The 27,896-nt window shown below is 43.9% G+C and overlaps 1 protein-coding gene and 1 long non-coding RNA gene across 4 annotated transcripts in view; one reads left to right on the top strand and one right to left on the bottom strand.

Annotated features, from left to right (window-relative positions):
• Depdc7 (DEP domain containing 7) lies at nucleotides 1-21,926 on the bottom strand. The gene is made up of 9 exons (XM_048443675.3): nucleotides 21,773-21,926; nucleotides 8,169-8,547; nucleotides 6,336-6,463; nucleotides 5,426-5,615; nucleotides 2,589-2,800; nucleotides 1,661-1,803; nucleotides 1,388-1,513; nucleotides 1,224-1,302; nucleotides 1-303 (listed from the first exon to the last, which is right to left on the bottom strand). The coding sequence occupies exons 1-9, from the start codon at nucleotides 21,843-21,845 to the stop codon at nucleotides 110-112; spliced, it is 1,524 nt and encodes a 507-aa protein (XP_048299632.1). The 5' UTR covers nucleotides 21,846-21,926; the 3' UTR covers nucleotides 1-109.
• Nucleotides 21,927-21,941: 15 nt separating this feature from the next.
• Nucleotides 21,942-27,896, top strand: part of LOC125406629 (uncharacterized) — a 41,738-nt gene continuing 35,783 nt past the window's right edge. The window contains exons 1-2 of one of the 3 annotated variants that reach the window (XR_007233974.3): nucleotides 21,942-22,041; nucleotides 22,331-22,471. This is a non-coding gene — a long non-coding RNA (uncharacterized LOC125406629). The other 2 variants (XR_015004155.2, XR_015004156.2) reach the window with 2 other exon arrangements.

Here is a 27,896-nt window from a genome sequence, read left to right as displayed (position 1 = left end):
TTTTTGACATATAGGGTATAAAATTTTTATTAAGTACAATTTCATATATAGACATCCAAACTTTTTGCTCTTAAAATAAACAGTGAACATATATACAGACATTAGAAACTCAGTCTCCAAAATACTCAATGAAGACATCTGGATGACACTTGCGGAACTGGCCTAGCAGCTTCTTTCTCTCTTTGGCAGAGAGCTGTGAGTCCTCATTAACCGTCTTTAGTAAGTTCAACAGTTCGTCTCTGGTTCTCTTCTGTGTACCGCTAGCACGGTCACTTTCATCAATTCTCTGGCAATAAATATAGCCTTAAGGTTTAAAAGCAAAAAGTCCCAGTTAATGACTCTAGTCCCCACTTTAACTAGGAAAAAAAACATGCAGTAGTTTCTTCTCCCCACTTTGACATTCTATACAATGCATTAAAGAAGATGATAAGGACCCCCCCACCCCGGTCAACTTTTTTGTTGTTGTTGTTGTTGTTGTTTTTTGTTTGTTTGTTTTTTAAAGACAGGGTTTGTAGCCCTAGCTATCCTGGAACTAGCTCTTGTAGACCAGGTTGGCTTTGAACTCACTGAGATCCACCTGCATCTGCTTCCCAAGTGCTGGGATTAAAGCTGGCACCACCACTGGCTGTCAATCAAGACGTTTTAACCTAGCCTACAAGATGGCTCATGGGAAAGGCACTTCCCTCTGAGCCTGAGTTCAATCCCTGTGATCCTTCTGGTGGAAGCAGAGAATCAACTCCTGAAAGCTGTCCTCTGACACACACACACACACACACACACACACACACACACGGGGAGGGGGGAAGAGGGGAGGGAGGGAGGGAGGGGGGAAGAGGGGAGGGAGGGAGGGAGGGAGGAAGAGAGGAAAAGATTAAACAAATGTGACTTTTAAAGGTTTTAAAACACACAAGAAAAGAGAATCTGAAGTTGTTTTAACCCAGGAAGAACTCTGATAAGCCTAAAAAAATTTAGGGGAATGTTTCAAATTATTTAGTTCAAACTAATCATAGCAAAATACTTTCAACCCAGCACTATGGACTTGTCTTTCAAAGGTATGAAACATTAAACTGGGAGTGGCCTCAAACACCTGTGATCCCAGTACTTGGAAGGTGGAGGTGAGAGGACCAGGACGTCAAGGTCATCTTTGATTCCGCGGCCAGCCTGGAACACAATGAGTTTGTGCCTTTAAAAAGAAGACCATGCAGCTAACTCTCTGAAATTACCTGTGTCTTTATTAGGGTCGCTTCCTTTTTGTATGGCCAGAAGTTTAACACTAACAATTTTATGTAGAGTCCCGGGAATCTTAGAAAGAAGAACACAGGACATTATTCAAAGTGCATTTAAATCTGTTACAAGTAAATATGACTGATTATTGTTAGAGTCTTACCTTGAAAACATCTTTTTGGTGATCCATTAAGAAAAGTACAAGAAGATCGGTTTTACCTTTGGATAAGTTTTTATTGTTGACAATAGCTTTTGAGAATACCCTTTTCACAACCATCCGGTTGTCACTCTGCAAGAATAAAAAATACCCCATGGTCCATATTTAAAAGGCTAAGGTCAGTGCTAAGCAGATATCAAATATGAACAGCTGCCATCCACTACAGCACACTGGATGCTGCAGACACTGAGTGTGATTAACATTTAGCAACAGACTTACTTCTTCCTGTAGTTTAAATTCAGAAGGATGTGCCGCAACAGCCATGAAGTACAGCAGTCTTCTAAATTCTTCTCTATTTTGGGAACCCAGAAGCTTCAGAAACAGCTGAGTCGCTTCTAATGCTATTTCTGTCTTCCCATTTACTTTATCCAAAAGAAAAAAATGCTTAATTGACCAAATAAAACTATATTAAAATGAACAAAACTTGCTACACTTTATGCTAAGTAGTACACCTCTTCAAAGTTATTTTCAAAAGCAAAGACAAAGCGGGAATAAAACCAGGAGAGGACCAACTCCAGCAAGCCGTCCTCTGACCTCACATATGTGCGACAGCACGCATGTACACGTGCATACACACTCACAAACAAATAAAAATAAAATGGGTGACCAATATCATAGGGACAGCCTGTTATCAAATCAGTAATTGATATTGTAGGCCCTTGCCATATACTGTCTTAGGGTGTTAAATAACTCTGGGCGTCCTAAATTCTTACTGTTCCCCACTAACACACTATGAAAGTGTACTGTGTATATAATGCCGATAACTGTACCTGAGAGAAATAGAAGAGGTTCTCTGAATTTATTTTCAAAATCCACGTGAAACAGTGTGATCACACAGATCAGGGGAGCGGAGTGCCGCCCTTCTGAGGGGGCTGCAGGGTCATGCTGCTTGGTGACTACTCTAAAGCATGGAACTGCTGCTCCTGCCTAAACCTGCAACACTGGCAGCAATGCTCCGACTTAACTTCAGAGCTGCTCAGGTCTCAAGGGACCCCCAGATGTGCTAAAATAAATACACTTTCTACTGACTAGACCAGATCCCCTCCCAGCTTCACAGAGCACTATTTTGGTTCACTTTGAGGACAATTAACTTTTTTCCCTCCAAAGATGAACTCTGTCTGGTACCAGTGCGGAAGAGCTCACTTACCTAGGAGTTCGGCTATTCCATTGTGAACATCACCCAGGTGGTTTAGCAAGGGCTCCCTGGTACTATAATATCTGCCGAGAGCATTGAACAAAAGTTCCTTTACTAAGTCTGTTCTGTCTGGTTGCTCAGGAAAATTTCTGCTTATGTCCACAACCATCTGGTCGGGAAGATACTCCAAGCAGTCAATGGCTGCAGAGATCCATTCATCTGCCCTAGAGCAAAGGAGAAGGGCTATCTGAAAACACAAAGCGAACAAACAGACACACAGCATCTAATTCCCAAGTTATTTCATGCCACCAGGATAAAATTTTCACCCTCAAATACAGTAAAATCATTTATTATATATCTAAATTGTGTATGGCAGGTCAAAGAAATTAGCTAAATTGCATTTTCCTTGTGTGTAAAAATATCATCTACTGCCATATGTGAAGGTCATCAAAATTAAAGCTTGATCTGGAACTCCCAACTGTTGTGGGAAATTTGTTTACACTGCATGAAGACATGTCTATATTTTACCTTGACCACCTAAGGCACCTGATTGGTTTAACGTAGAGCTGAATGGACAAAAGTTAGGCAGGAGAGAATAGGCAGGACTTCCAGGCAGAGAGAGGAACTCAGAATATAGCATGGTAGGAGACACCAGCGAGATATAGAGGGAGGCGGACATACAGAATGGAGGAGAGGTAAAAGCCACGTGGCAGAATGCAGATTAATAGAAGCAGGCTAATTTAAGTTGTAAGACCTAGTGGGGAGCAAGCCTAAGCTAAAGGCCAAGCTTTCATAATTAATAAACTTCTGTGTCATTACTGGGGACTGACCGTCCCCAAAGAAAATCTGACAGTACCCAATTCTAGTGCTAAAATTACAGATGTGTGATATCATCTACATCTGTTTTCAGATTGACTCCTAAAACTGTAATTTTAGTCGGGCAGTGGTGGTACACACCTTTAATCTCAGCACTTGGGAGGCGGAGGCAGAGGCCAGCCTGGTCTACAAAGCGAGTTCCAGGACAACTAGGACTGTTACATAGAGAAACTCTGTCTTGAAAAAAATAAAAAATAAAAAAAAAGGAAAGCTGTAATTCTACCAGACAATGTTGGTAACTTCAGGTAACCTGTATGATGTGTTATTTCTAGCTTTAGCTAGGACAAAATACAATAAGACAAAAATGACATTTCAAAATACTGAATTAGTGAGTAAACTGTTCTTGTTGAGATTAGGTCTCTGTGGCCCAGGCTGGTCTTCAGCTCCCTGTGCAGGGGAGGATGACTGTGAACTTTCGATCCCCCTGAGTGCCTGGACTACAGGCCATTTATGATGTTGGAGATTAAACCCAGGGCTTCATATATGGGAGGCAAACATTCTACCAATTGATCTACATCAGAAAATGTGTTTCAATAAATTTGTTATATATCTTCTACTGCCACAGACTTGAGACAGGTAGGGTTTATAAAAAGGTGAAGCTAGATTATCATTAAGGTTATTTCTAGAAGAAATTCTGATTATTTAGGTAATTACAAAAATATTTCCGTCGGGAGGCAGTGGCGCACGCCTTTAATCCTAGTACTTGTGAGGCAGAGGCAGGCAAATCTCTCCGAGTTTGAGGTCAGCCTGGGCTACAGAGCTACTTCCAGGACAGCCAGGGCTACACAGAGAAACTCTGTCTCAAAAAAACAAAATCAACCCCCCCTCAAAAAATTTCAAAGTGGTGGTGGTGCATTCCTTTAATTCCAGCACCCAGGAAGCAGAGACAGGCAGATCTCTGAGATCAAGACCAGTCTGGTCAACAAGCTAGTTCTAGGACAGCCAAGGCTACACAAAGACTTGAAAAACAACAACAAATAAAATTATATATATTTTTCTACATTGCTTTAGGTTATAGAAATGTAAGCATATAGAATGAACTTCCTATTATATATGCAGAATTTAACAGCTAGTATGTTAAGATCAACACTTTCATATATGGCTTTAAGCCTTAAATTTTATTTTTTTTTGTTTTTTTTTTTAGACAGGGTGTCTCTATGTAGCCCTGGTTGTCATGGAACTCACTCTACGGCTCGTCTTAGACACAGAAATCTGGCTGTCTCTGCCTCCTGAATGCTGGGATTAGCCACCACACCTGGCTCTTTAATACTCCTTAACTGGATTGGAACACTATCTACTGAGGCAAAATAATTCAACATTAAATCAACTAAAATCACAGAAGTGATTTTAACCTTTTATAATTTTACTTAGAAGAATATTTCGAGTTATGAAGAACATGGAACTCTTAAGCTAAAACAGTCTGCTCTTCACACTATAACACTTCAGATCTTAAGATTTATACACACACTTCATTTTTTTTTTTTTTTTTTTGGTTTTTCGAGACAGGGTTTCTCTGTGTAGCTTTGTAGCCTGTCCTGGAACTCACTTTGTAGACCAGGCTGGTCTCGAACTCACAGAGATTCACCTGCCTCTGCTTCCCGAGTGCTGGGATTAAAAGTGTACACCACCACCGCCCAGTTTACACACAGTTTCTTTGAGACATAGTCTCAGTATGTATGAGGACCTGACTGGCTGGTCTCAAACTGACAGAGCTGCTTGGTGTTGAGAGGTATCGTGTAACCCAAGCTGATCTCAAACTAGCTATGTAGCTGAAGGTAACCTTAAAGTGCTGATCCTTCTGCCTCTACCGCCCAAGTGCTGGGATAACAGGTGTTTGCCACTACACCTAATTTTAATTTTAATTAAATTACACTACACCTAATTTTAGCTCTGGAACCCAGCCAGAGCTCTGTGCACACTGAGCAAACACTCTACCCACAGCATATTGAAATAATTATGTTATTGACACATACTGAGAGTCACCATAGGCCCTGAGAATCCCTCGGTCCAGATAGTTACTGGTGTTGACCATGTCAGGTTGTCTCTTAGGCTGAGGGACTTTAGGTACATCCTCTTGCTGCTTGAGTAAGGAGTCCAGAAAGGGAAGGTCGACAAGTTGTAGAAGACGTCCAATTGTCTCCTCTTTCCATACTTCGTTAATAACTACACGGAGAACAAAGTGGGAGGAAACGATTGAGTTACTCCGTGCTCATCGCGGTATGTGGCAGAAAGGGTACCAGGTCATCCTTATCATAGAGTGCTTTCTTAGATAAATACAATCCAAGATTTGTTTAAAGTGTAGGAGAACAGGCTGTGGACAGGAATTCCTGTCATTCTTTGTACTATATAAAGCAATATGTCAGAGATAAGAGATCAAGCCATATAACGATGTTAATAAGGGCTTTAGAAGAAAGAATGGTTCATTCAATCTCAAGACTCATTTGAATCTCCTGGCTGCAGAATATTCCACTCGGGTTTTCCACACAACCAGGATGGGGAAGGAGGGGTGGAAATCAAAATCATCAGGCTGCTTTCCATGGCCACAAGGAAGAACATAAGAATTCTGTCGATACTTTAAATATGATTTTTAATTTTTCGTGTAACCTAATAAAATCGTAGGGAAAGCACGATTTGAGAGAATATATTGAGTAAGAATCTGCATGCAAAACATTTCAGAGCTGAAGCTCTGCCAGCTGATGGACAAAAGTCAGTGTTCAAGAGCTGTAACACTGATGTGTTGTTCAAGATAATAGACTTCTGTTGACGTTTAACATAACCAGCTTTACACAGCACACTCTTTCTCTGCTTCAGCATTAAAATTCAAATAAAGGCTGGGGGAAAACACAGTCAACACCCATGTCTCTCTTTGCACCATTGGTTTACCTTGAGGAGACAGCCTGGTAGAGGTGTTTATACGAGGGGAGTTGGCAGGCTTTAAACTCAGATTTTCCCACAGGTCCTCCAAACTGTCCGACTGGATATCAGGTGACTTAAATAATGCATCTGAGTACCTAGAATAAGGTTAGTGTGTCACAAATGATTAGAGAGCTGCAGGTGCCTAGAGAGCTCATGTTTCAAAACCAGAACAGGATAAATGCAAATTCTTCTCAAGGTCTTACTCAACCCAAACATACACTCAGTCTCGCTGCTTGTTTGGGGTCAGGGTCTCTTGCAGTCCAAGTGATATCAAACTCACTATGAGCTGGAGCTGGCCCTAAACTCCTGGTCCTCTGGCGTCCACACCCCAGATCCAGGGAATACAGGCAGGCACCACTACACTCTGCTCGAATGCAAATATTCTAGATAGACTCTCCTGTGAACCTTTCTTTAGATGTATCTCAGTGACCACAATATTATAACCAATTTTAAAACATAATATAAAATGAGCCAGGCCTGGTGGTAAAACTTTCAATTCTAGCCCTCCAGAGGCAGAAGCAAGAGAATTTTGAGGTTATTGTGAGCCTGGCTTGCTGGCTATAGCAAGCTATGTGTCAGCTTGGGCTCCACAGGGAGACCCTGTCTCAACAAACACCAAAAAAACAAAAACCAAAAAAACCCACAAAAATCCTGAAATTGTCAGTCTTTGTTTCCTAGTTGGTATGAATATTCCTTTGTCACAGAAACATTAATGTGCTTCGTTACCAGTGTTGAAGACTGCGGCAGTGCTGTACAATATTTATGCACAAAACGTTCTTTCTGAAATCGCCATAGTTGCAAATTACTAGACATTTTGGGTCAAGCCGGTTTCAAACGAAGCATGGAGATGCATCTGAAGAGTGTGGATCAAATTCTACTTTGCCCTCTTATTTCCTTTGCTGTGTCTATGGATGTAAATTCTACTGAGAGAGTCAAAAATAGTTGAAAGTCAATACCCTAAGACCCTGAGCCAGGTCAGAGCTGAACCAGAGCACCAGATGACTGTCTCCTCTACAGTTTAGCTCCACAAACTCATTATGCGCTCCTCACCTAAGCTCTTTTAGGTCACTGGTCCCCCTCTCCCCTCCCCCATGTTTCATTAGCCTCGTCTTCCCTAGCCTTCAACACTGCTTACCTAGTTCTACCCAGCACCATTTCCAGCACCATTTCCGGCACCTAATGACCTTTCTAAAACACAGTCCGATCCTGCTGAACGTCTTCTGTGGCCTTCCCAACACCTATATGACCAAGTCCCAAGTTCCTTACCATTCCAGATCAGTGGCACACACCTGTAGGGTAGACGGATGACTTGCGCCTAGGAATCCATTAATGACTGAGACATTTAGGGAGACCTTGTCTCAAGAATTAAAAACAAACCCTGCCAGACTAAAATCACACAAATCCTGTAATATGTCACACAGGCTGTGGGTATTGTAGCTCTCGTTCAGCATTCACACGCCATACCCGCCACTTTCTAGATCCTAGTGATGCCCTAAGAGCTGGGTGTCTCTGCCTGCCTTTCCTTTCTCTCTGTTCTCACCCCACTTTGTACATGAATTTCCATTTTTTACACTGCTACTATAACTTAAGACAGGAAAACAAAGTTTGTTGATTGTTCCTGCAAAATACAGGTACGAACAAATCAAGTCTAGGATGCGCCTGCTACATCAACATTTTGCTATATTTTACTAAATTTACCAGGATTTGGATTTTAGCCAAAATTATCACTTATGATCTTTTTAAAAAGTAGGAAAAAAATCCACTAATATGCCCATGCTAACCTAACCCTGGGGCGCTCACCTGGAAGGTGAGTATCCGTTGTTCTCGTTGCTCTGATTAGTGATTGTTGTGAATCTGTAAAGGCTGCAAGTGCTGTCTTCAAATGCAGGCTTTCTGTCCTTTCCAAAGACCTTGGTTGGAACTGCTTCAAACACTTTGTAGTCCATGAGAGCCTGGCATACTCTCACCACTTTGGCCCGAGGGATATCGACATCACCAAAGAACTTATTTTGAGTTAAGTGAGCGTAAATGACGTCCACAGCTTCTGAGCCGACGAAGCAGTCATTGTGCCGCTTTAAGTGGTGCCGCCGTTTCTTCACCTCCACTTGGGTTTGTAGGGTGTTTATAATGCTGCTCCACACATACGTGGCTCCAAATGGCTTTTGCGCCACACTGAAACCTAAAAGGAGAGAAATCCGAGAGGCAGTGCATCAGCACTTGTTTATTTATGATGAGGTCTAAGCAACTCCTAGGAGGAAGGCAGCAATTTCCAAAAGCCCACATAAGGTGAATTAGAAGGGAAGGTTATTGAAATATCGTCATCAGTGGCAATTTATTTAAAAATGAGTGTCTGCTATATACTGAATGCTGTCCTATGCGGTAGACACGGCAGTTACAAAAGTAAAGTTTGCAGTTACAAAAGTAAAGTCTGTTCTCATATTTAAAGACACTATGGGCAGATCCAAATATTCTGTATGTGGCCAATCAGTGCTGAAAAGAAAATAGCTTTGGGGCAGGGCAGCTCACCCGTGACACCAATACTCAGGAGGCTGAGGCAGAAGGATCAAAATTTTGGGACCAACCATAGTGAGACTGGGTCAAGAAAGAAAGAGACAGACACACACAGGCAAGAGAACGCTATTTTGTTACATGTATTTATTGTGTGTGTGCAGGCACACATGTGGGGGGGTTACAAGTGGGCACATGTGTACCACAGCACTCATGAGGAGGTCAGAGGACAATGTACAGGATCACGTTGTCTCCTTCCACTACGTGGGTCCTGGAGATTGAACTCACGCCATCTGACTTGGCAGCAGTGCATCTACGTGCCGAGCTGGCGTGATGGCCTGAGATGACTACTTCTGTTTTATTTTGTGCATGAGTGTCCTGCTAGTGCCTGAGGAGGCTAGACGAGAGTGCTGATCCTCTGGAACTGGAGTTACAGGTGACTGGCAGCTGCATGTGGGGCTGGGACTGAATCTGAGTCCTCTGGAAAAGTTCTTAACCACTGAGCCATTTCTTTCCCCTGAGAATCTTTTATTTATCAACATGGTCTCACTACACATTGCTGGCTGTCCTGGAACTCACTCTGTAGGCCAGGGTGACCTTGCACACAGAGATCAGCCTGCCTCAGCCTCCCAAGTCTAGGACTAAAGGTATTTAATTTTAATTTTCACCACTGGCTAGCGAAAACACTATTTTAAATAGAGTGTCAGGAAGACTCTTCTAGGGTTGGGGATTTAGCTCAGTAGTAGAGTTTGCCTAGCATGTGAAAGACCCTGTGTTCAGTTCCCAGCTCTGGAGACACAAAAATCACAAAGATCAAGGCTGAAAAACCAGGGGTCATTTTTCAACTGTTATATCTAATAGGGATTGGTGTAAAACCAGGAAGTGAGCTGTACAGACACCAGAGGAAAGAACAGAGAACAGAAAATCCAAGCCCAGGGGCATACACTCAGCTAGCAGGAAGTGAGATCAAGGAGGGGTAGAGCTGCCACCAGCACATGCAAGATTATCCAATTATCCAGTCTTCAACAGCAAACCTATTAAGCAGATAGCATCTCGAATTTGGGATGCAAAATTTATTCACAGATTACGTTCCACTTCTAAGCATATTGAATCATTCTGAAATTGACTCATGGTCATACACACACACACACACACACACACACACACACACACACACACACCAGGCTGCAAGAACAAACTAATATTTCTAAAGCTTCCTGTTTAGCAGGCTTCTAACTTAAATACTTAGTAAGCAGAGTAAAGTAACAATAGGAGTTTATTAACTACTGCAAAAGATAAGGGGGAGGGGGAGGGACTGGGAAGAGGGAAGAGGAGAACCTTGGTTAGGATGTAAAAACAAAAAAAAATTATGTGGGAGAAAAAAAGGGTGAACACAGAAATAAAGCAAGATTTTTGCCCAACACAAACAGGAAAAAATAGCTTTGAAAGTTTTCCTATTGGGCTACCGAAGGAGGAGCCAGAGCTGAAACCTGGACCCAGCGCAGTGGAGCGAGAAAACTGAGCCTGGAGGGCTGTCCTCCGCCCTCCACACGCACAAACTTATTTTTTTAAAGTTTTGTTTTTTATTGTAAAAGAAAAAATTTTCCAAGCCAGCAAGATGACTCAGCAGGTAAAGGTTGTTTCTCCAAGCCCGAGTACTGAGTCCCCAGAACCCACATGGTAGAAGACGGTTTGACTACCACAAACCGTCCTGTGACCTACACACACACACACACACACACACACACACACACACAGTAAACTAAATTTTGAGAAAATTTCCCATGATATTTTTCCTTAAATAAAACATTATTTGGCAGAGGCATACAGAAAAAGGAAAACTGAAGGGAAAGAAAATGACCTTGGGTTTTAATAAGTCTACGGACCTGACCCTAGTCACCCGGTTATCAGCACTGCGCTGCTCCCCCGCCTTCCTTACATAGTCAGTGTGTGCTCTCCTCTGAGGACTCCGCAGCCCCAGTTCAGCCCTGCTTCTGTTAAATACACTGCTTCGTGTATGTCAGGTTCTCTTGGCAGAGCAGCAGCAGAGTTCCTGCTACTTCCTTTCAGAATTTAAAAGGAATGAGAAGACTGACCATTAAAGGAACCACTGTCTGGAGAGGAAGGAAACTCTGTGTGTGTGTGTGTGTGTGTGTGTGTGTGTGTGTATGAAATAATGTGGGCACAGAGGCACAGAGACAGGTACAGGATGCCCAGCTTGCCGTGTGCCTGCTGGGATCCAAAGTGCGGTCCTCACGATTGGGCAGACATTGCTCCAGCCCCTCTTCCTACGTTTTTATCATGGGATGAAAACGGAAGGCAAGCTCCTGGAGAACATTAACACTCGGTTCAAGTTTTGTTTTGTTTTTAACACTGTGTGTGGGCATGTGCGTGCCAAGGCATGTATATGGAGGGAGGTTCTCTTCCCAAAATGTGGTTCCTGGGCTAGAACCCAGGCCATCGGCTTGGCAGCTTTACTGGCTGAGCCGTCTCTCTCCTTAAAACTCATTGTAATGCCAGGGAGACAGTGCTTTTCCCACTGTTTCTTTTGCACTGGGATTGACTTGAGTGACACAGTGCAAGCTCAGCATTTGCTTTGCCACCAAATCTACCCTAGGGCCGTGGACTTTAAGGTCATCATTTGGGATGGTCATACAGTGTAAGGAGTACTATATTACTTCACGGCATGACTTTGTAACTGCTAGCAACTGTAACAGTTCTTACTGTGAAAATTAACCACACACATAAAAATCCCTGTTGTTTATTTGCAGGTTTTCAATACCAAAAGATGAATAATTTATTACCTATCCGTTATTATGTTAGTTCAAAACAATCATTGAGATTATTTTCTATTTTCAAAATTGTATTTTAAGAATGAAGATAGCCAGGCATGGTGGCATATGCCTTTAATGCCAACACTCTGGAGGCAGAGGCAGGTGGATCTCTGTGAGGTGGAGGCCAGCCTGGTCTACACAGTGAGTTTCAGTCAAGGATACAGAATGAGACTCTTATCGCAAAAAAAAAAAAAAAAATAAGCAAAGAAAAACAAAAACTAAGGTAATTCTTAATGTAATGGAAACAGGATAAGTAATTTTTTTTGCCAGCCTTACAAATACTATGTAAGCAGTTTCAAGAGTCAAATAATGGAGAAGATGAGAAACAGTCAAGTAGAATTAGACCGACAGCCGTCTAGTGTTCACTGCTGAGTAAAGCCAGAGTCGCTGTTCGGGGAATCTCAGAATTGGTACCCAGAACCCAGCATTAGCTGCACTATCCACAGTCACATGAGCAAAAAGTGTTAGTCTCCCTTCTTTTGGGGGAGACGGGGTAGGGTTTCCCTGTGTGGCCCTGCCTGTCCAGGAACTAACTCTATAGACCAGGCTGACCTCAAACTTGAGAGACCCACCTTCCTCTGTATCCCAAGTGTTGTGATCAAAGGCATGCGCCACCACCTCCTACCATCTGTCCCATCTTGATGAACATCTGCTCTGGTTCCATGGCTTGGCCATTGTGAGCAGAGCTACAGGAGTGGTGAATCCTGACACCTGTTACGTACTGACTGAGGTATCTTTAGACAGATACCAGATGGCATAGTAGGATCATAGGATCCAAGTTTTACATTCATGGAGGTTTTTACTCTTGTATTTTGAGGAACCTCAACCTTGATTTTTCAGTGGTTATAGTAGCACTAACTTACATTCCCAGTAGCAGGCAGCAGTGTGCAGAGTTCCTGATTCCCATTCGAAATCCTTCCATGTTGGTCCCGTTCATGTGTTTTCTCTGTGTCTGTGTCTCCTTCCTTCCCCCAACCCCCTTCCCCTCTCTCTTCTAGTTTATTGAGACAGGGTCTGGACTGGAACTCACTGTCACCCAGGCCAGCCCACAACCTTTTTGAAAACTTCAGACTACCAAGCACTGGGATTAGAGGTGTATACAACCACACTTGGCTTGTTTACTTTCTTTCTGGTAGCAGCTATCCTGACTGTGGTGAGATAGTGTCTCAGTGTAGTTTTAATTTGCATTTCCTTGACGTCTAACGCCTTGAAATATTTTTTCATATATGGATGGCCATCTGTACTTTTCAGAACTATCTGTTCAGTTAGTTCACTGTTTCATTTATTGCTTGAGTTTTGATTTAACTTAGTTTTTACTATTTAAGTAATTCTTGGAGGGTGCTGCAGCTTTGTTGTTTTTCTATCAGTTTAGGGACTGCACCCAAATCTACTGATATTTTAACTACCGTCTTTGTCTAGAAGTCAGCCTTGGCCTTGAAGTCAGCACCCCGGGTGGGACTGGCTAGGCTGACAACGAGCAAATGCAGATTTTAACTAAGTCTCTCTCGTCCCATTTACCAACACAGACTCAGGAGTCATTTAGACCGGTGTTGGCGCCGCACTCCTTTAATCAAAGTCTTCTGTAGCCCAGGCTGGCCTGGCTCTACAGAGTAGAGCTGATGGCCTTGAACTGACGATCCTCCTGCCTCAGCCTCTCAAGGTCTGAGACTGCAGGTGGGCTTCCCTCTTCACTGCATCATTGTCAATACTACCTGCCATTTGAGTACATACAATGACAAACTGTCTTCTCTAATTTAACCCAGACCCACGTCTCTGTGAAAGTTACTAATCATCCTATTATCAGAAAACTCAAGTTCAGTGTACTAAACTTGTCCCAGCTTTTCCTAATACTTATTACTTACCACAAATGAGTTATTAGGTTATAGGACCATGGCTCAGGTGGCAGGGTGCTGGCTGCCCAGCAGCCTGTTGATACAGACCTACGTCCAAAGCTCCTTAGGTTCCAGTGCTTCTCACCTCCCTAGTCTCACGTGCTGACTCCAGTTATTTTTGCTGCTGCTTTACAAGTGTAATTTTGCTACAGTTATGAACGGTAATGTATATTTTTTGGAGGCAGGTTTGCCAAAGGGGCTGAAACTTGCAGGTTGAGAACGGCTGTTGCAAAGGGAGGGAAGCTCCTTAAAACTGAGGAAGTAGCTGGGCAGCGCGGCTATAATCCTAGCACTCTGATTACAGTAGTCTCTCAGACTGAAGCCAATCTGGTCTTCAGAACGAGTTCCAGGACCGCCAAGGCTACACAGAGCCAAACCAACACAAAAAGGACTGAGGAAGTACATAAATCAGGAGCTTCGGGAAGTCCTGGAAACTGGCTAGACCCACCAGGTGGTTCTTCCATCCCCAAAGTTAAATAAGCACTAAGGACTTCTGAGGAGGCAGAGACCATGAAGCTGGGTCAAGTACAGAGTGAGCTCCAGACTTCAGTTTTTGTGAGCTGCGGTGGACTTCTGGGGGCTGCAGCTGCTTCCATCCTAGCTCTTTTACGTGATCCACCCACACCCCTGGAAGTAACCCTAATGCATTGGTGCCACACAGTGGCCTGCCAGTCCACACGCTGGTGAAGGCAAGAGGATCAAAACCAAGGTCAACCTTGGACGTGCAGAGAGTTTATGGACAACGTTGGCTCTTGACTGTGTCAAAAGAAGCTAGACAGGATTAGAATTCATCTTTCGCTGGGCAGTGGTGGCGCACGACTTTAATCCAAGCACTTGGGAGGCAGAGGCAGGCAGATCTCTGTGAGTTCAAGGCCAGCCTGGTCCACAAAAGCTAGTTCCAGGACAGGCTTCAAAGCAACACAGTAAAAACCCTGTCTTGAAAAACCAAACCAAACCAAAAAGAAAAAATTATCTTTCTTTGGAGATTCCAAATAAAGAAAACAATGAGAGAACTAAGAGATTGGAAGAAACAAATTCAACGGTTTTAAGAAGTATTTACAAACACTTGGTAACCAGTACTCCTAAAATACAGAGTATTGTGAATTCTATAATATATGCTATACACAGGCTTAAGACAGGAAAGCAAGTTAAGGAAACCTAGAGAGATCAGATTGTCTTTTGTGTTAAGTGAAACAGACTTTAAGGCCAGTAATTTTCTTTTCTTTTTTAAAGACAAACTCTCAATATATTGCCCAGGTTGGTTCAGTACTCCTGTGTTCAAGAGATCGCTGTGACCCAAGTAATTGGTGTAGAAACACTGTTCTCTCACCCAGCTGGGCTAGTGATAGCGTTCAGAACACAAAACTTAAAACAGTTGAGACACAGAGTAGGTTAGTACCCAAATCCTAAAAAGTAAGTTGGAGGCACTAATTTTAAATTAATAAAACTACTGAAGGATGCTGCCAGAGAGGGGTATACAGCCAGACAGCATGGAGAAAGCTAATGCTTGCCCAGGAGTTAAGTAAGAAGCAAGGAATAAGCTTCCCCATATTAGCCTGCTACTAACGTGTGGGAAATCAGGAAGTTTTACAGGTTGGATAAGACTGCAGGAAAGATTAAAGAACAGGTTAGAGCAGGGCAGTTGGCACCTGTGTGCCACATAATGTTTCCAGAGTCCTCCATGCATGATGAGAGTCAGTTCTCTCACGCCCCTCTGTTCTCACTGACCATTAATTCCCAAGCGCCGTGTTCAGGGATATTTCCCCTCGAGCATCGCCACCCACAGACCCCAAGCTCAAGTTCACACAGATAAAGTAATACATATTGTACCTTGGACCTGACAAGTCAATGTGCCAAAACTCATACCAGGATAACCAGTTTTCTTAAGTGGTGACTTCCCCTGTGGACTACAAATCCCCCAGTGCTGGGTAGGAAAGGGCTTATCGCCCACCCACACCTGACATGAATGTCGGCAGAATAAAACTGACCCGCTGTAATGTCTAGCAGAATCAGGAGACAAAAACGCACAGTGATTGTTTTGTAAGTTGAACAGTTACAACGAAGCCTCAGTCTGTTCTCAAGCCTCGGTACATAGGAGTTGGGCAACTCACAAAGATTCTACACACTTTCTTTTTTGTTTGTTTGCTTTGAGACAGGATTTATCTATGTAGCCCTGGCTACCCTGGAACTCTCTGTGTAGACCAGACGAGGCTGGCCTCAAACTCACAGAGCCTCTCCGTTCCAATGTTTTTTGTCTGGTTTCTCAAGACACGAAAATTCTACATCTTGAAGTTAGGCACTGTGAACACCTTTGATCCCAGTCCTTGGTAGGCTGAGGCAGGCCGATCTCTAAGCTCCAGAACAGCCAAAGTTACAGAGAGACCCTGTCCTAAACAAAATGAAAATAAATAAAATTCTACTTTTATTGAAGCTTTCTTCAGTAAAAATCTTGAAGCTTTCTAACACTTGGTCAGTTGTGTTCTAAAACATCACGACTTGGGCTGGAGAGATGGCTCAGTGGTTAAGTGCACTGGTTGCTCCTTCAGAGGACCTGGGTTCAAGGGGCAGCACCTCCAGGGCAGCTCACAACCACCTACAACTCCAGTTCCAGGGGACCCGTATTCCTTTACGGACTCATACAAGACACATGATGCAGGCTTACATGCAGGTAAAACACCCATATAAACAAAATAAAAATTAACTTAAAAATTTCAAAACATCATGATCAAAAGAATCTAAGAATCTAAAATTAGGCTTCAGTAGCTCTGGTCAAGAGATTTAAGCTCTGTAGGTGAGGCCCTTCACCAACTAACTCAATAGCTGATATAATGCATTTAAGCTTGGTTTCAGGTCTACACTGCTAATTATAAGAATTTAAAGACAGCAGGGAGGTGGTGGTGTACACCTTTAATCCCAGCACTTGAGAGACAGAAGTAGGTAGGTCTCTGTGAGTTCGAGGTCTATGAAGCAAGTTCCAGGCTCCAAAGCTACACAAAGAACCCTGCCTTGAAAAACAAAAACAAACAAAACAGAAAAAGAAAAAAAGAAGTTAAAAGATAGAAGTTGCATTTCCTTAATTTAGATTCAAACACTGAATATCAAACAGAATGACAGGCCCATAGGAAAGAAATAAAACATGGGAACACACTGAACTATGGGTAAAAACCTCAGAAGTGGCCCAACCAGAGGCTAAGAAATCACTTTAAACTAGGTCCCCAGCATTATAATCTCCTTTTCTTGTTTTGTTAAGATGCTGACTTATGAAGCCCAGGTTGGCCTCAACCTTTCTATATAGCTGAGGCAAGCTCGAATTCCTGACCTTCCTGGCTCCCCCTCCAGAGTGAAGTGCAGGCATGAACTACCACGCCCGGGTTGCAATCGTAAATGCTAGATTAAATCTAAGCAAGTACACAATTTTTTTATTTGCTGGAAAACAAGAATAGCTCTTTGGCAAGACTCGTCTTTGGATATGTGAGCTCTTGTCTTGCCTCAAAAGTTTATTACTAATGAGTTACATTATCAAGGTAATTCTGACCTTTATCTGAAATACTGATCATCACCATTTTTAGTAATACATAGTAATTAATACGGTTATTAGTCAATAATTCCTTTAAAGCCACTCATACATCAGCGATGGTGGGACAGGACATCTACTCCAAGGTTACAGGGACACTCAGGACCAACCATGAAAATATCAGGTCACCTTACCGGGAAAGCTTGGTTACGGGAAGGCAACTCCAATCATGCAGACTCCTACGGCAGATCAACACACACATTCTAAAACAGACTGCGACCGAGAGGTAATGTGCACATGGATCTACGGAAAACATGCTATTTCTTGGTTTAGTTTGCTGCTGAAATGGTCTCGCTGTGCAGCTCTGCTGCCCTGGAACTCGCTGAAATCGCCTGCCTTGGCCTCCTGTGTGCTGGGATTAAAGGTGTGTGTCACCACCGCGCCCTTTGAAAATGAATTACTTCTAAATAGATGTGCGACTACATTTTCATTTCAAAGCTTTGAACTCAACTTTTAAAGTCGTTGAAATGGCTCTTTTTTCCTCTTAAGCTTTAAGAAATAGAGCATATGTTTCAAGTTTCTTTATAGAGGTTAAATTACTTTGCAGGTTTTGGGGCGGTCTCACTCAACACTGCTTCCACACTGGTTGATGAACATTGTTAGTTGTCGACAATTGCTAACTACTAAAGGCCATTTGTAATGGTCAACCCACTGGGTTCTCAGTGGATTATTTTACACCCTCATCAGACTTGTTAGGAGGCATTTTTAATTTATCACAATGGGATGGAAGGGGCTACTGACATCTAGAAACGTTGCTAAAAGTCCTACAATCCACCGGATGGTTCCCACAACACAGACAGGGTCAGCAGAGCCTGGGCTGATGACACACTGTTCATGGGTGGGAGCTTGTGTTCAGGCATGGCGCCGTCACATGCTACAGATGCGGTGTAAAGCAGCATGGATTTGGGAGTCCCAGGGACCTGTGTGTCACTCTTGGGCCCACCCTTTACTAAAATACGACCCTGGGTAAACTACCTAACTCTTCTGTTGCAATCATATATGTTAATGTGGCTGTGTACAACAATAACCAGATGTCCAGTTCCAGCCAGGAATGTTGGCAGAGACTGGGGAACTATCAGGATCTAGAGGAGCCCAAGGAGACATGACAACTTAATGCAAAATGACTATAATACCCTGCATAGGGTCATGGAAGAGAAAATGGACAAAGAACACACTCAAGAAATCTGGGTAAATTAAGAGCTTTTTAGTTAATAATCATCTTCCAGTATTTATTGGCTTGCGCAGAAGGACCATACTCATGGAAGATATTCCATGTGGAGAGTGATGTCAAGTTCCAAAACAAATCCAGTCAAAGACCATTCAAAAGGTGAGAAAACTAGGAACAGGTTAAACCTTTGCACCACCATTCCATTATTTAGGAGTTCAGGGAAATTTATTTAAGGAATACCACACGCCTGTAGTCTCGGCAAGCACAGAAGGCTGGGGGAAGAGGAGGTCCAGCTGCAGGCACAATTGAGCTACAACAGAAAACCCTGTCTCCATAAAGAAAGAAAAAGCTGGAAGACTGGAGAGATGGTTCAGACGTTAAGAACACTTGCTGCTCTTTCAGAACCTGAATCCAGATGCCAATACCCAAAGCTGGCAGCTCACAAGCACCTATAATTCAGATCCAGAAGATCTGAGGCCCTCCTCTGGTCTCTGTGCTCAACAGCGCTCACGTGGCACACACACATGAACTTAGACACACATAGAGTTCTTTCAACAACAACAAAACCACTGAAAATTCGGGTGCCATTCAGTAAAAGAACATTGTCAGGCATGGATAAAGGCCTGAGTTTGATCCCCAGCACAGAGAAATTATTTCCCATAGTAGTTTTATTTTTTTCAATTTTGTTTCATTGTTTTACGTGCATTAGTATTTGCCTTAATTTATGTCTGAGCACCACATGCATGCCTGGTGCCAGCAGAGGCCAGAAGAGGAGGTCGGAGTCCGTGCAGCTGGAGCTCCAGACAGCTGTGACACTTTATGAGGGTGCTGAGTCAAGCTATGTCCTCTGGACGAGAAGCCAGTCCTCTTAATGGCTGAGTCATCTCTCCAACCCCTTGATTGCAGTTCCAAACACATTATTCAGACTAGAGAGATGCTCGGTGGTTAAGGACACTTGCTGCTCTTGCAGAGAACCCAGTTTCAGTTCCTGGCACCCACATGGTGGCTACAACCATCTGTAACTCCAGTTCGAGGATCCTGTGCATCTTCTGTCCTCCTTGGCCGCCAGGCACACACATGGTGTACATACATACAGGCAGGCAAAACAAATATACATTTAAAAAGTGAAATAAATTAATCCAAAAAAATTACTCAGGGCTGGAGAGATGGCCCAGGGGTTAAGAGCACTGATTGCTCTCCCAGAGGATCCTGGTTCAATTCCTAGCACCCACATGGCAGCTCACAGCTGTCTGTAACACCTGTTCCAGGTGATCCAATGCCCTCTTTCGATCTCCGAAGGCACCAGTCACATTTGTGGTACACAAACAAACATACATGCAAGAAAAACACTGATAACACATAAAATAAATATATCTAAAAAGTATGTTTAAAATTACCCAGAGAAATGCTTAGTGGACAATAACTGAAACATCATGAAAACAGAGTCTAGAGGTTTCTACTACACCTGGGGAGCTGAGGCCAAGTGGAAAACTGTCCTATACTGCAGAAACGGATACTGCAACATTTTTACTGGATATTGCCTTTGACAGTCCAGTTTGTTTTCCTATTCGGCATCAGAGAGAGGCTGACTCTGTGCTGCCTTGGGAAAGGCTGGCTGCTGGTACAAAACAAGTCTGCTGACAAGAATGATTTTAACATGGACTACTAAGACAAGCATCGACAAAAGCAGGGACCAGCCCCCGCTTACTTCAGAGATTAATGAGAAAGCATATGGGAAGTATTCTGAGCTCCCTGGAAAAGTGACACCAGGCAAATTCGAAGACTTGGGTTACAGTATAAAGGGATAACAAGATAACACACCGCTTTCTTCTGGGTCTGCATTAAGACAGGTGTCTTTAGTTCTGGCCGAAGATTAGCATAAAACTCCTTTTCTTCCTCATCAATCAGGTTATAAATGCGCTTATAGCCCGTGGAAGGTATGAAAGAGTTACTAAGCCCTGAAGAGGGAAGAGTACAGAGCTGCTTGCCAGAGCACACAGCACGGGAATGGCAAGGAACCAAAACCCTAGGCTCCCATTACCTCGCTCATGAGGACTGGGACAAAGCAACCCAGGGTGAAGAGGAATAAACATTAACAAATAGGAGTTGCAGCTGGAAGGCCAATGAGAGCAGGCAGCAGACCCTCAGCCCACTGTACCTTGTGCAGAGGACAGGAAGCAATCTTTTCCTTTAATAAAAATATGCTAGCCCACAAGTCAACTCTTCCCTCTGTGAGTCTTCTACACAGTTTTAAATTTTATTCCCTCTCACCATCTAAAAAGTTGTTCACAAATGTCCAAAGTCCAGAACTGACACTGCCGCTGAGAAAAAAGACTGTCGCGTTTAAGTAGGTAAATTTGGAAACCTCATTTACCAGAGGGCCTAAAGATATCATTTCAAGTGACAGAATGATCGAAGCCTTTTCGATGAAAGCAGAATATGGTCAGTTTTTTGTTTGCTTTGATTTTTGAGACAGTCTCATCTTGTAACTTGCTGTGTTGACCAGGCTGACTTGGAATTCAGAGAACTGCCTGCCTCTGCCTCTCCAGTGCTGGGACTAAGTAAGGGCTTGCACCAGCCACTACAGCTGGCGTATATGGACCGCTTCATAATCTGCACTGAGAAAGCACCAAAGACAAGTAGTTCTCTAGCAAAACTGCCATTAACATTTTGGTCCAAATGTTAATGCTATTAATTAATGAAGTATTAATCAGTAAGTCAAACACAGTAGTGGGGCCACTGAGATACACTCATCTGCCCGAGAGGAAGGAATCACTGTTTCACAAACGGGCATTTTACAAATGAAAAGCTTTGGTAGAGAGCCAATTTCTCCAGCTTCAGAAAGGGGAAAAGTGGCACCTTATCCAGACGAAGCCAAATATCCCAAATCATCCGACTCACTCCATGTGCAGAATGAGATATGATAGGGTTGGAATTTTAGAACAGATTAGCTGATTTGGTTCAAAGACCTTAAATCCGCCTTCAGTGATTCAATAAATCTCTCTCCCTCCCAAAGTCATGTAACTATCAAAGAAAGGAAGGAAAAGGGATAAAACGGATTCGCTGAAACACTGCTTGTACAGAAAGTGTTAAATTCACACAACACACACACACACATATTTCATCTTCCCAATCTGGGGAGCCACCGACCTCTGGTCCTACCATGCAGTCAGAGTTCGTGCTCCAGACGCTGGACAGGAAGCTATCCAAAACTCGGCGCTTGTCACAAGTCAGGCTGTGGAGTCTCACCCGGGGCCCCACTACGAGCTAAGCTCGGGAAAGTTCCTAAAATGCCGGGATCTGGCTGCGGCAGGGTCGGTGGCTCGCTGCCCACCCGTGGGAGAAAGCGGATCCTCGCGGTCGCCCAGCCCGCGGTGCGCGCCGCCCGCCCACAGCCCGCGCCCGCCCCGCGCTGCCCTCCGACCCACCCGGAGGCCTCTGCGCGGGGCTGTGCAGAGCCGACAAGTCCAACGCCGCCGCCTTCTCCCGAACCGTGGCCATGACCGCGGCGGGAGAAACTACGCCGTCCGCTCCGCCGCCGCTGCTCCGCAAACTGCGCGCCCGCGCTCGAGCCTCGGGTTAACTGGCCGGGCTGGGGGCGGGGCTCCAGGGACTCCGCCCCCTACGGGTCACGTGTCCTGCCGGCCGTCTCCCTGGCAGAGGTCCCGGCGCTCCAAAACGCCTCAGGCCACTCAAGGTGGGTGGTGCCCAGGTAAAAAGTTCTCCCAGCGCGGCCTTTCGAGGGCTCCTCGGCACTAGCCCGAGGCTAGACCCCTCGGGAGTCTACCCTCGCCCCAGCCCGAGCCCCACTGCTCCCGGTCTCAGTGCCCTCACCTGCGAGTTTTAGGACCAGGTTGGCTGGGCTTTTTAATGAAGATTACCTGAACCAACGTTCAGCGTTTAGTATTTGGGCCATAAATGCTTCCAAGTGTGTCATGATAATAAATGCTTCGAGTTGTTTTTTTTTTTTTTTTCTTTTCCCATAGATCCCGTCCCTCTAAAGAGCAAACAGCCTTATCTGGCCCAGGAGAGCAATGTCCAGAGGTCAGAGAGGACCGCTGCCACGAAAGATCAAGGGACTGCCTGGCAAGGAAATCTGTGATGATTCTAAATTAACCCCGGGTCTGGTGAGCATGGGGCATGCCGCGGGAAGGAGAAAGTGGGAGAGCAAGCTGGAGGAGGAGGAGAAGGGAGAGGGCTGTTGGAAGCATCTGGGTTTCTTGGGTAGTTGAGGCAGGGAAACCAGAGGCCAAATCCTGGGGTAAGTCCCCAAGGCTGAATGGTGTAGATCATTAACCCAACTGACGGATGCATGCCCATTTATTTTTTTCTTTCCTTTCTTCTTTTGAAGAAAGACTGGGTCTTTATACCCTAACTGACTGAATATGCTCTGTAGACCAAACTGGCCACGAACTTGAGAATTTCTGGCTGCCTTTGTCTCCGAGTGCTGGGAGTAAAGGCATGCAGCCCGCATTGCTCGCCCTTTGTTTAGCTCCCTCCCTCTTTGGGGGCTAGAGAAATGACTCAGTCAGTAAGAAGAGTTCCTGCTGCACTAACATAGGATTAGAGTTCCGTTCCCAGTACCCATATACCGGCTCACAACCGGTAACAACTTGTCAATAATTCCAGCTCCAGGGTTTCTGATGCCCTCTTCTGACCTCCGTGAACTCAAATCTTCATGATCATGGCTGTGCAGCAAGTTCTAACCACTGAAGTACCCTGGAAAAACAAATCTTGACAAATATTAACATTAAATCTTTTGGCAGGCTAGCCTAATGATGATTTTGGTATTTTATGTCGTTCAGAGGCATTTTGTCCCCACGAGTTTATGTTGTCTTGTCCCTCCTAATTAGAATACTGGCGTTTTTAAAAGAATCTACATTGAATGTACTCAGGGAGACCTACCCCTCTTCCCACCTTCTTCACTGCACAGATTTGCCCCTCCATTTGTAGTACTTATTAAACGCATAATTATTCAGTCTCCCCTTGTAGACTTTGTTCTGAGGTAGGGTTCTGCTCTGTAACCCACAGTGGCTCGGCACTCACCGTGTGTGGAGCTCGAGCTAGCTTCAAACCTATGACAGTTCTGCCGCAGCCTCCCAAGTCCTGGGATTATAGGTACAACCCACCCAGGGCTGGCTCATGAACAGTGTTTTTATTCCTTGTACAGAATACTTTAAAATCACTTTTATCATTAGCTCTTCTCAAGCCAATCAGTATTGTCTAGCCCATGGGAAGAACTTCACTTGCTATAAACTGGTCTAAGAACAAACTTGCCTGAACCAGTCAGGAGGTAGAAAACAGAACAGAAACTTTATGATTCATAATCTATTCTGTTCTGGCACAAATATAAAAAAAAGGAATCTTGAAGAGGAGGAGCCGGAAGGAGAGGAGGGAGAGGGAACGGCTTTTGGAATGTAATAAAAATAAATACCCCCCCCAAAAAAAGAAGAGGAGAATACTCTTCTGTTATCTCCAGCAATATAAAAACGGTGATGATGATGATGATGGCGGCGGGGGAGGGGTTCTTTTGTAGTTTTTGCAAAGCTAGGGCTCCAGCCCTGGAACTCATGTGCTAACGGTTATATACCACTGAGCCACACCTCTAGCTCCAGGCAGGTTTTATTATATTATCATTTCTTTTTCAACATAAAGGTTTCTGGTTTGTGTTGTTGTTGTTGGTTTTGTTTCTGCTGTTTCTGAGACAGGGTTTCTGTTTAACTGCTCTGGCTGTCCTGGAACTCACTTTGTAGACTAGACAGACCTAGAACTCAGAGATCCACATGCCTCTCCCTCCCAGTGCTGGGATTAGAACCACTGTCTCCCGGCTACTTTATTTGCTTTATTGACTGTGTCTCATAATGTAGCTCTGGATGGCTTAGAAATTTTAGGTAGACTAAGTTAGCCTCCAACTCACAGAGATCTGCCTGCCTCTGTCTCCTGAGTGCTGGATTAAAGGGCATGTGTAAACTGGCCTTGAATTCCTGGGTTTAAGCAATCCTCCTGCCTCAGTCTCCTGACTAGCTGGGACTAGAGGTGCTTGCCACCTTGAACACTCTTCCATAGTCTCTTGAGCACTCCGTAGCCTTTGCATTAGCTCCTGTCTCATGGCTCCTGCCTTGATTTCTCTTGGATGATGGGCTTTAGGACGAAATAAACTTTTTCCTCCTCAAATTGCTTTTGTTCACAGTGCCTCATCACAGCAACAGAACCTTTTTTCTTTTAAGGTGGAATAATACTACATTATATCACATGTTCTGTCCATTCCAACGCTCCATCTCAGATCCACCTCCATCTCCCCACCTCCCCAACTTTATGTATGCTTCAATGCATGCTCTTGTGGGTAAACTTGCTCTGTCCCTTAAATCTATCAAGCTCAGTTTGTGTTGGGATAGGGTCTGCCCTAGACTGTGGTTCATATACCAGGGGTATACCTTTAAAAAAGCTTTCTCCCAGCAGCTCTCAAAAACCAATGGCATCTCAGCTAGAGGTGGGACTGTGTGCCCACATTCCCTCCTCCATGCTGGGATTTTTGTTGGCTTGAGCTTGGGTAGGTTTTGTATGTGGCATAGTTACTGTAACTTCATATGCGCATCTGCCTGCTGTGTCTGAAAAATGCTTATTTGAGGGGTTAGGGTTTCATTGTTTCTTTTTTGTCATCCACGTGTCTCATATTCTTTATTCATTTTTCTATCAGTGGGCATTCCAACTGTTTCCCCATCTTTTTGTTTGTTTGTTCAGACAGTGTTTCTTTGTATAGCCCTGGCCTGCTTCTGCCTCCCGAGTGCCAGGATTAAAGGCATGCACCACCACCGTCTGGCTATTTTCACTTCTTGATACTTGTGTATAATGCTCCCCTGAACATGGGTGTGTAAATATCTCTTGAAGATTCCATTTTTGGAGCTGGAGAAAGAGTTCCGTGACAGAACACTTGCTTGGTGTGTATGAGGCTGAGTTCCATCCCCTCAAATACACACATTCAGAGAGCCTTTCTTCAGATCATTGGCTGTGTACCCAGAAGCAAGACATCCTATCACATTGTAATCTTGTTTAGTTTTGTTTTTTAAGAACTTCTCTTTTTTTCAGTAATGGTCACGTCATTTTACATCTCCACAAGCAATGTACCAGAGTTCAAACTTTTCTACACGATTGATATTTTAAAATTTTCATGTCTTTAATGATTTAGTGGTTCTGAGAATCTTTCCATTTCCTCCCAGTGCTGGAGCTGGAACTTAAAGCCTTCTACAAGCTAAGCAAGCATTCTGCCACCGAGTTACATCTCCAGTCTTGTTTTGGTTTCATTTTGAGGTAGGATCTTGCCACATAACACAACTGGCTTCAAGTGTGGGATCTTCTTTTTATTATTACTATTATTATTACTATTATTATTGTTATTATTATTATTACACATTTTCACCTCTTCCCCTCCTCCCATTTCCCTCCCCCTCCTCCCATTCCCCCCCCTCTTCTTCAGTCCAAAGAACAGTCAGGGTTCCCTGCCCTGTGGGAAGTCCAAGGTCCTCCCCTCTCCATCCAGGTCTAGGAAGGCGAGGATCCAAACAGGTCAGGCTCCCACAAAGCCAGTCCACGCAGTAGTATCAAAACCCAGTGCCATTGTCCTTGGCTTCTCAGTCAGCCCTCCATATCAGCCACGTTCAGAGAGTCCGGTTTGATCACATGCGCCATCAGTCCCAGTCCAGCTGGCCTTGGTGAGCTCCCATTAGATCAGCAAGTGTGGGATCTTCTTGCTGAAACTTCTTGCATGCTGGGATTGCAGACATGATGTTGAGAATTAGTTCATATGCTTACTGGCCATTTCTGTGTCTTCTATGAGAAACATTTGTGGTAACTTTTGCTCATTTTTGAATTAGCTCACTTTTGAAAAATTTTAATTGAATTTTTGTGTGTGTATGGATGTTTTGCCTTCATGTATGTCTGTGAACCAGAGATCAGAAGATGTTGGATCCCCTGGAACTGAAGTTACAGATGGTTGTGAGCTACCATGTAGGTTCTGGACATTGAACCCTGGTTCTCTGGAAGATCAACCAGTGCTCTTAACAATTAAGCCATTTTTCCAGTCTGGGTCTATAGTCAGACATTTTTTCAGGACCATCGGCTCCCAAAAATGACACAGAGAATTATTACTAATTATCAAGGCTCAGCCAATAGCTTAGGCTTGTTTCTAACTCGCTCTTATAACCTTTTGCCTTGTAGCTTTATCATCTCATCCCATAGTGCCCATCCTGTTTGTTCTGCATCTGGCTGATGACTTGGCCTTCTCAGCATTTCTCTCTACCCCCAAATCCTGCCTATGTTTCTATTAAACCAGTCAGAGTGACACATTTTCACAGTGTACAAAAAGACTATCTCACAACATGGGCTCCTGTTTTGCTTTTGTTGTTGTTATTAAGTTATATTTCTTTTTAATATTAACTCTTTATTAGATTTGTGATCTGCAATTATTTTCACCACTTGTTTATTTATTTATTTGTAGACAGAGTTTCACATAGCCCAGGCTGGCCTGGAACTCAGTTTTCTCAGGGATGACTTCGAATTTCTGATCTTTCAGCTTCCTACTGAGTGCTAGGGATTAAACCACGGGCTACCAATTGAGCTAATATCTGTAGCTCCCTATTTCACATCTGTATTTCATAGCTTATAACTCTCCCCACAGGGCTGACTTTGCTGTTTGTTCCTCTTGCCTGCTGTTTGCTTTTGTTTGTGTATTCCTGTTGTGTTTTACACTCAATCTCATGCAGCCCAGACTGGCCTCTTGCCTATGCTTTTGTTTCTTTGTTTGAGGTAGGGTCCCACTGCATAGCTCTGGCTGTCTATGGGGACCTCCCTCTATGTAGATCTAAACTCTCTATGTAGATCAGTGTGGTGGTTTGAAACAAAATGGCCCCCAAAGGGAGTGGCACTATTAGAAGGTGTGGCCTTGTTGGAGGAAATGTGTCACTGTAGAAGCAGGCTTTGAAGTCTCATATATGCTCAAGATAATGCCTAGTGTCTCAGACCACTTCCTGTTGTCTGTGAGTCAATATGCAAGAAATCTCAGCTACTTCTCCAGCCTGCAAGATCTAGGGCACTCAACTACCTTTCCAGTAGCATGTCTGCCTGTAAAAGGAGATTGTGCATTGGTTTCCTGGCTGCCCAGACCCAAATAATCACACAGAAACTATATTAATTGATGGGGAAGCTCAGCCAATCACATCTGGCTAGGGTGTGGCCACCTGGAGCTCAGGTAGATAAACAGGGGTAGATAGGTGTACATGCTCTCTCTACGCGGTGCTCGCCGGACCCGTTTGGACTTCAGACCTTCCACTCTGGTAGCGTGAGTCTCCCCATTTTTCAACTATTAAATTATATCTGTTGTTTTGAGCTGGTCTGGTTATTTAGCGTACAGATCAAATACACCAACACTTACACTTGGCGCTCAATGTGGGGCTTTTAGAGCCCTTTACTGCTCTGGCCAGTTGGAGCCAAGCTACAGTCACTTGGGCAAAGATACCTGCATCTTTGCGCCACCCCCCCTCCATGCTTCCCGCCTTC

This window comes from Myodes glareolus, chromosome 10, assembly GCF_982192425.1.
Source record: "Myodes glareolus chromosome 10, mMyoGla1.1, whole genome shotgun sequence".
In the NCBI taxonomy this organism is placed as follows: Eukaryota; Metazoa; Chordata; class Mammalia; order Rodentia; family Cricetidae; genus Myodes; species Myodes glareolus.
This window is presented reverse-complemented; position numbering and strand designations above follow the sequence as displayed.

Excerpts from the sequence above, each read along its gene's own strand:
- Depdc7 (XM_048443675.3), bottom strand. The coding sequence starts at position 21,845 with ATGGCCACGGTTCGGGAGAAGGCGGCGGCGTTGGACTTGTCGGCTCTG. Across the intron at positions 6,464-8,168 it reads AACGGATACTCACCTTCCAG|GTACTCAGATGCATTATTTA; the intron begins GTGAGCGCCCCA and ends ACCTTATTCTAG. Across the intron at positions 304-1,223 it reads CGACCCTAATAAAGACACAG|GCTATATTTATTGCCAGAGA; the intron begins GTAATTTCAGAG and ends TTAAACCTTAAG.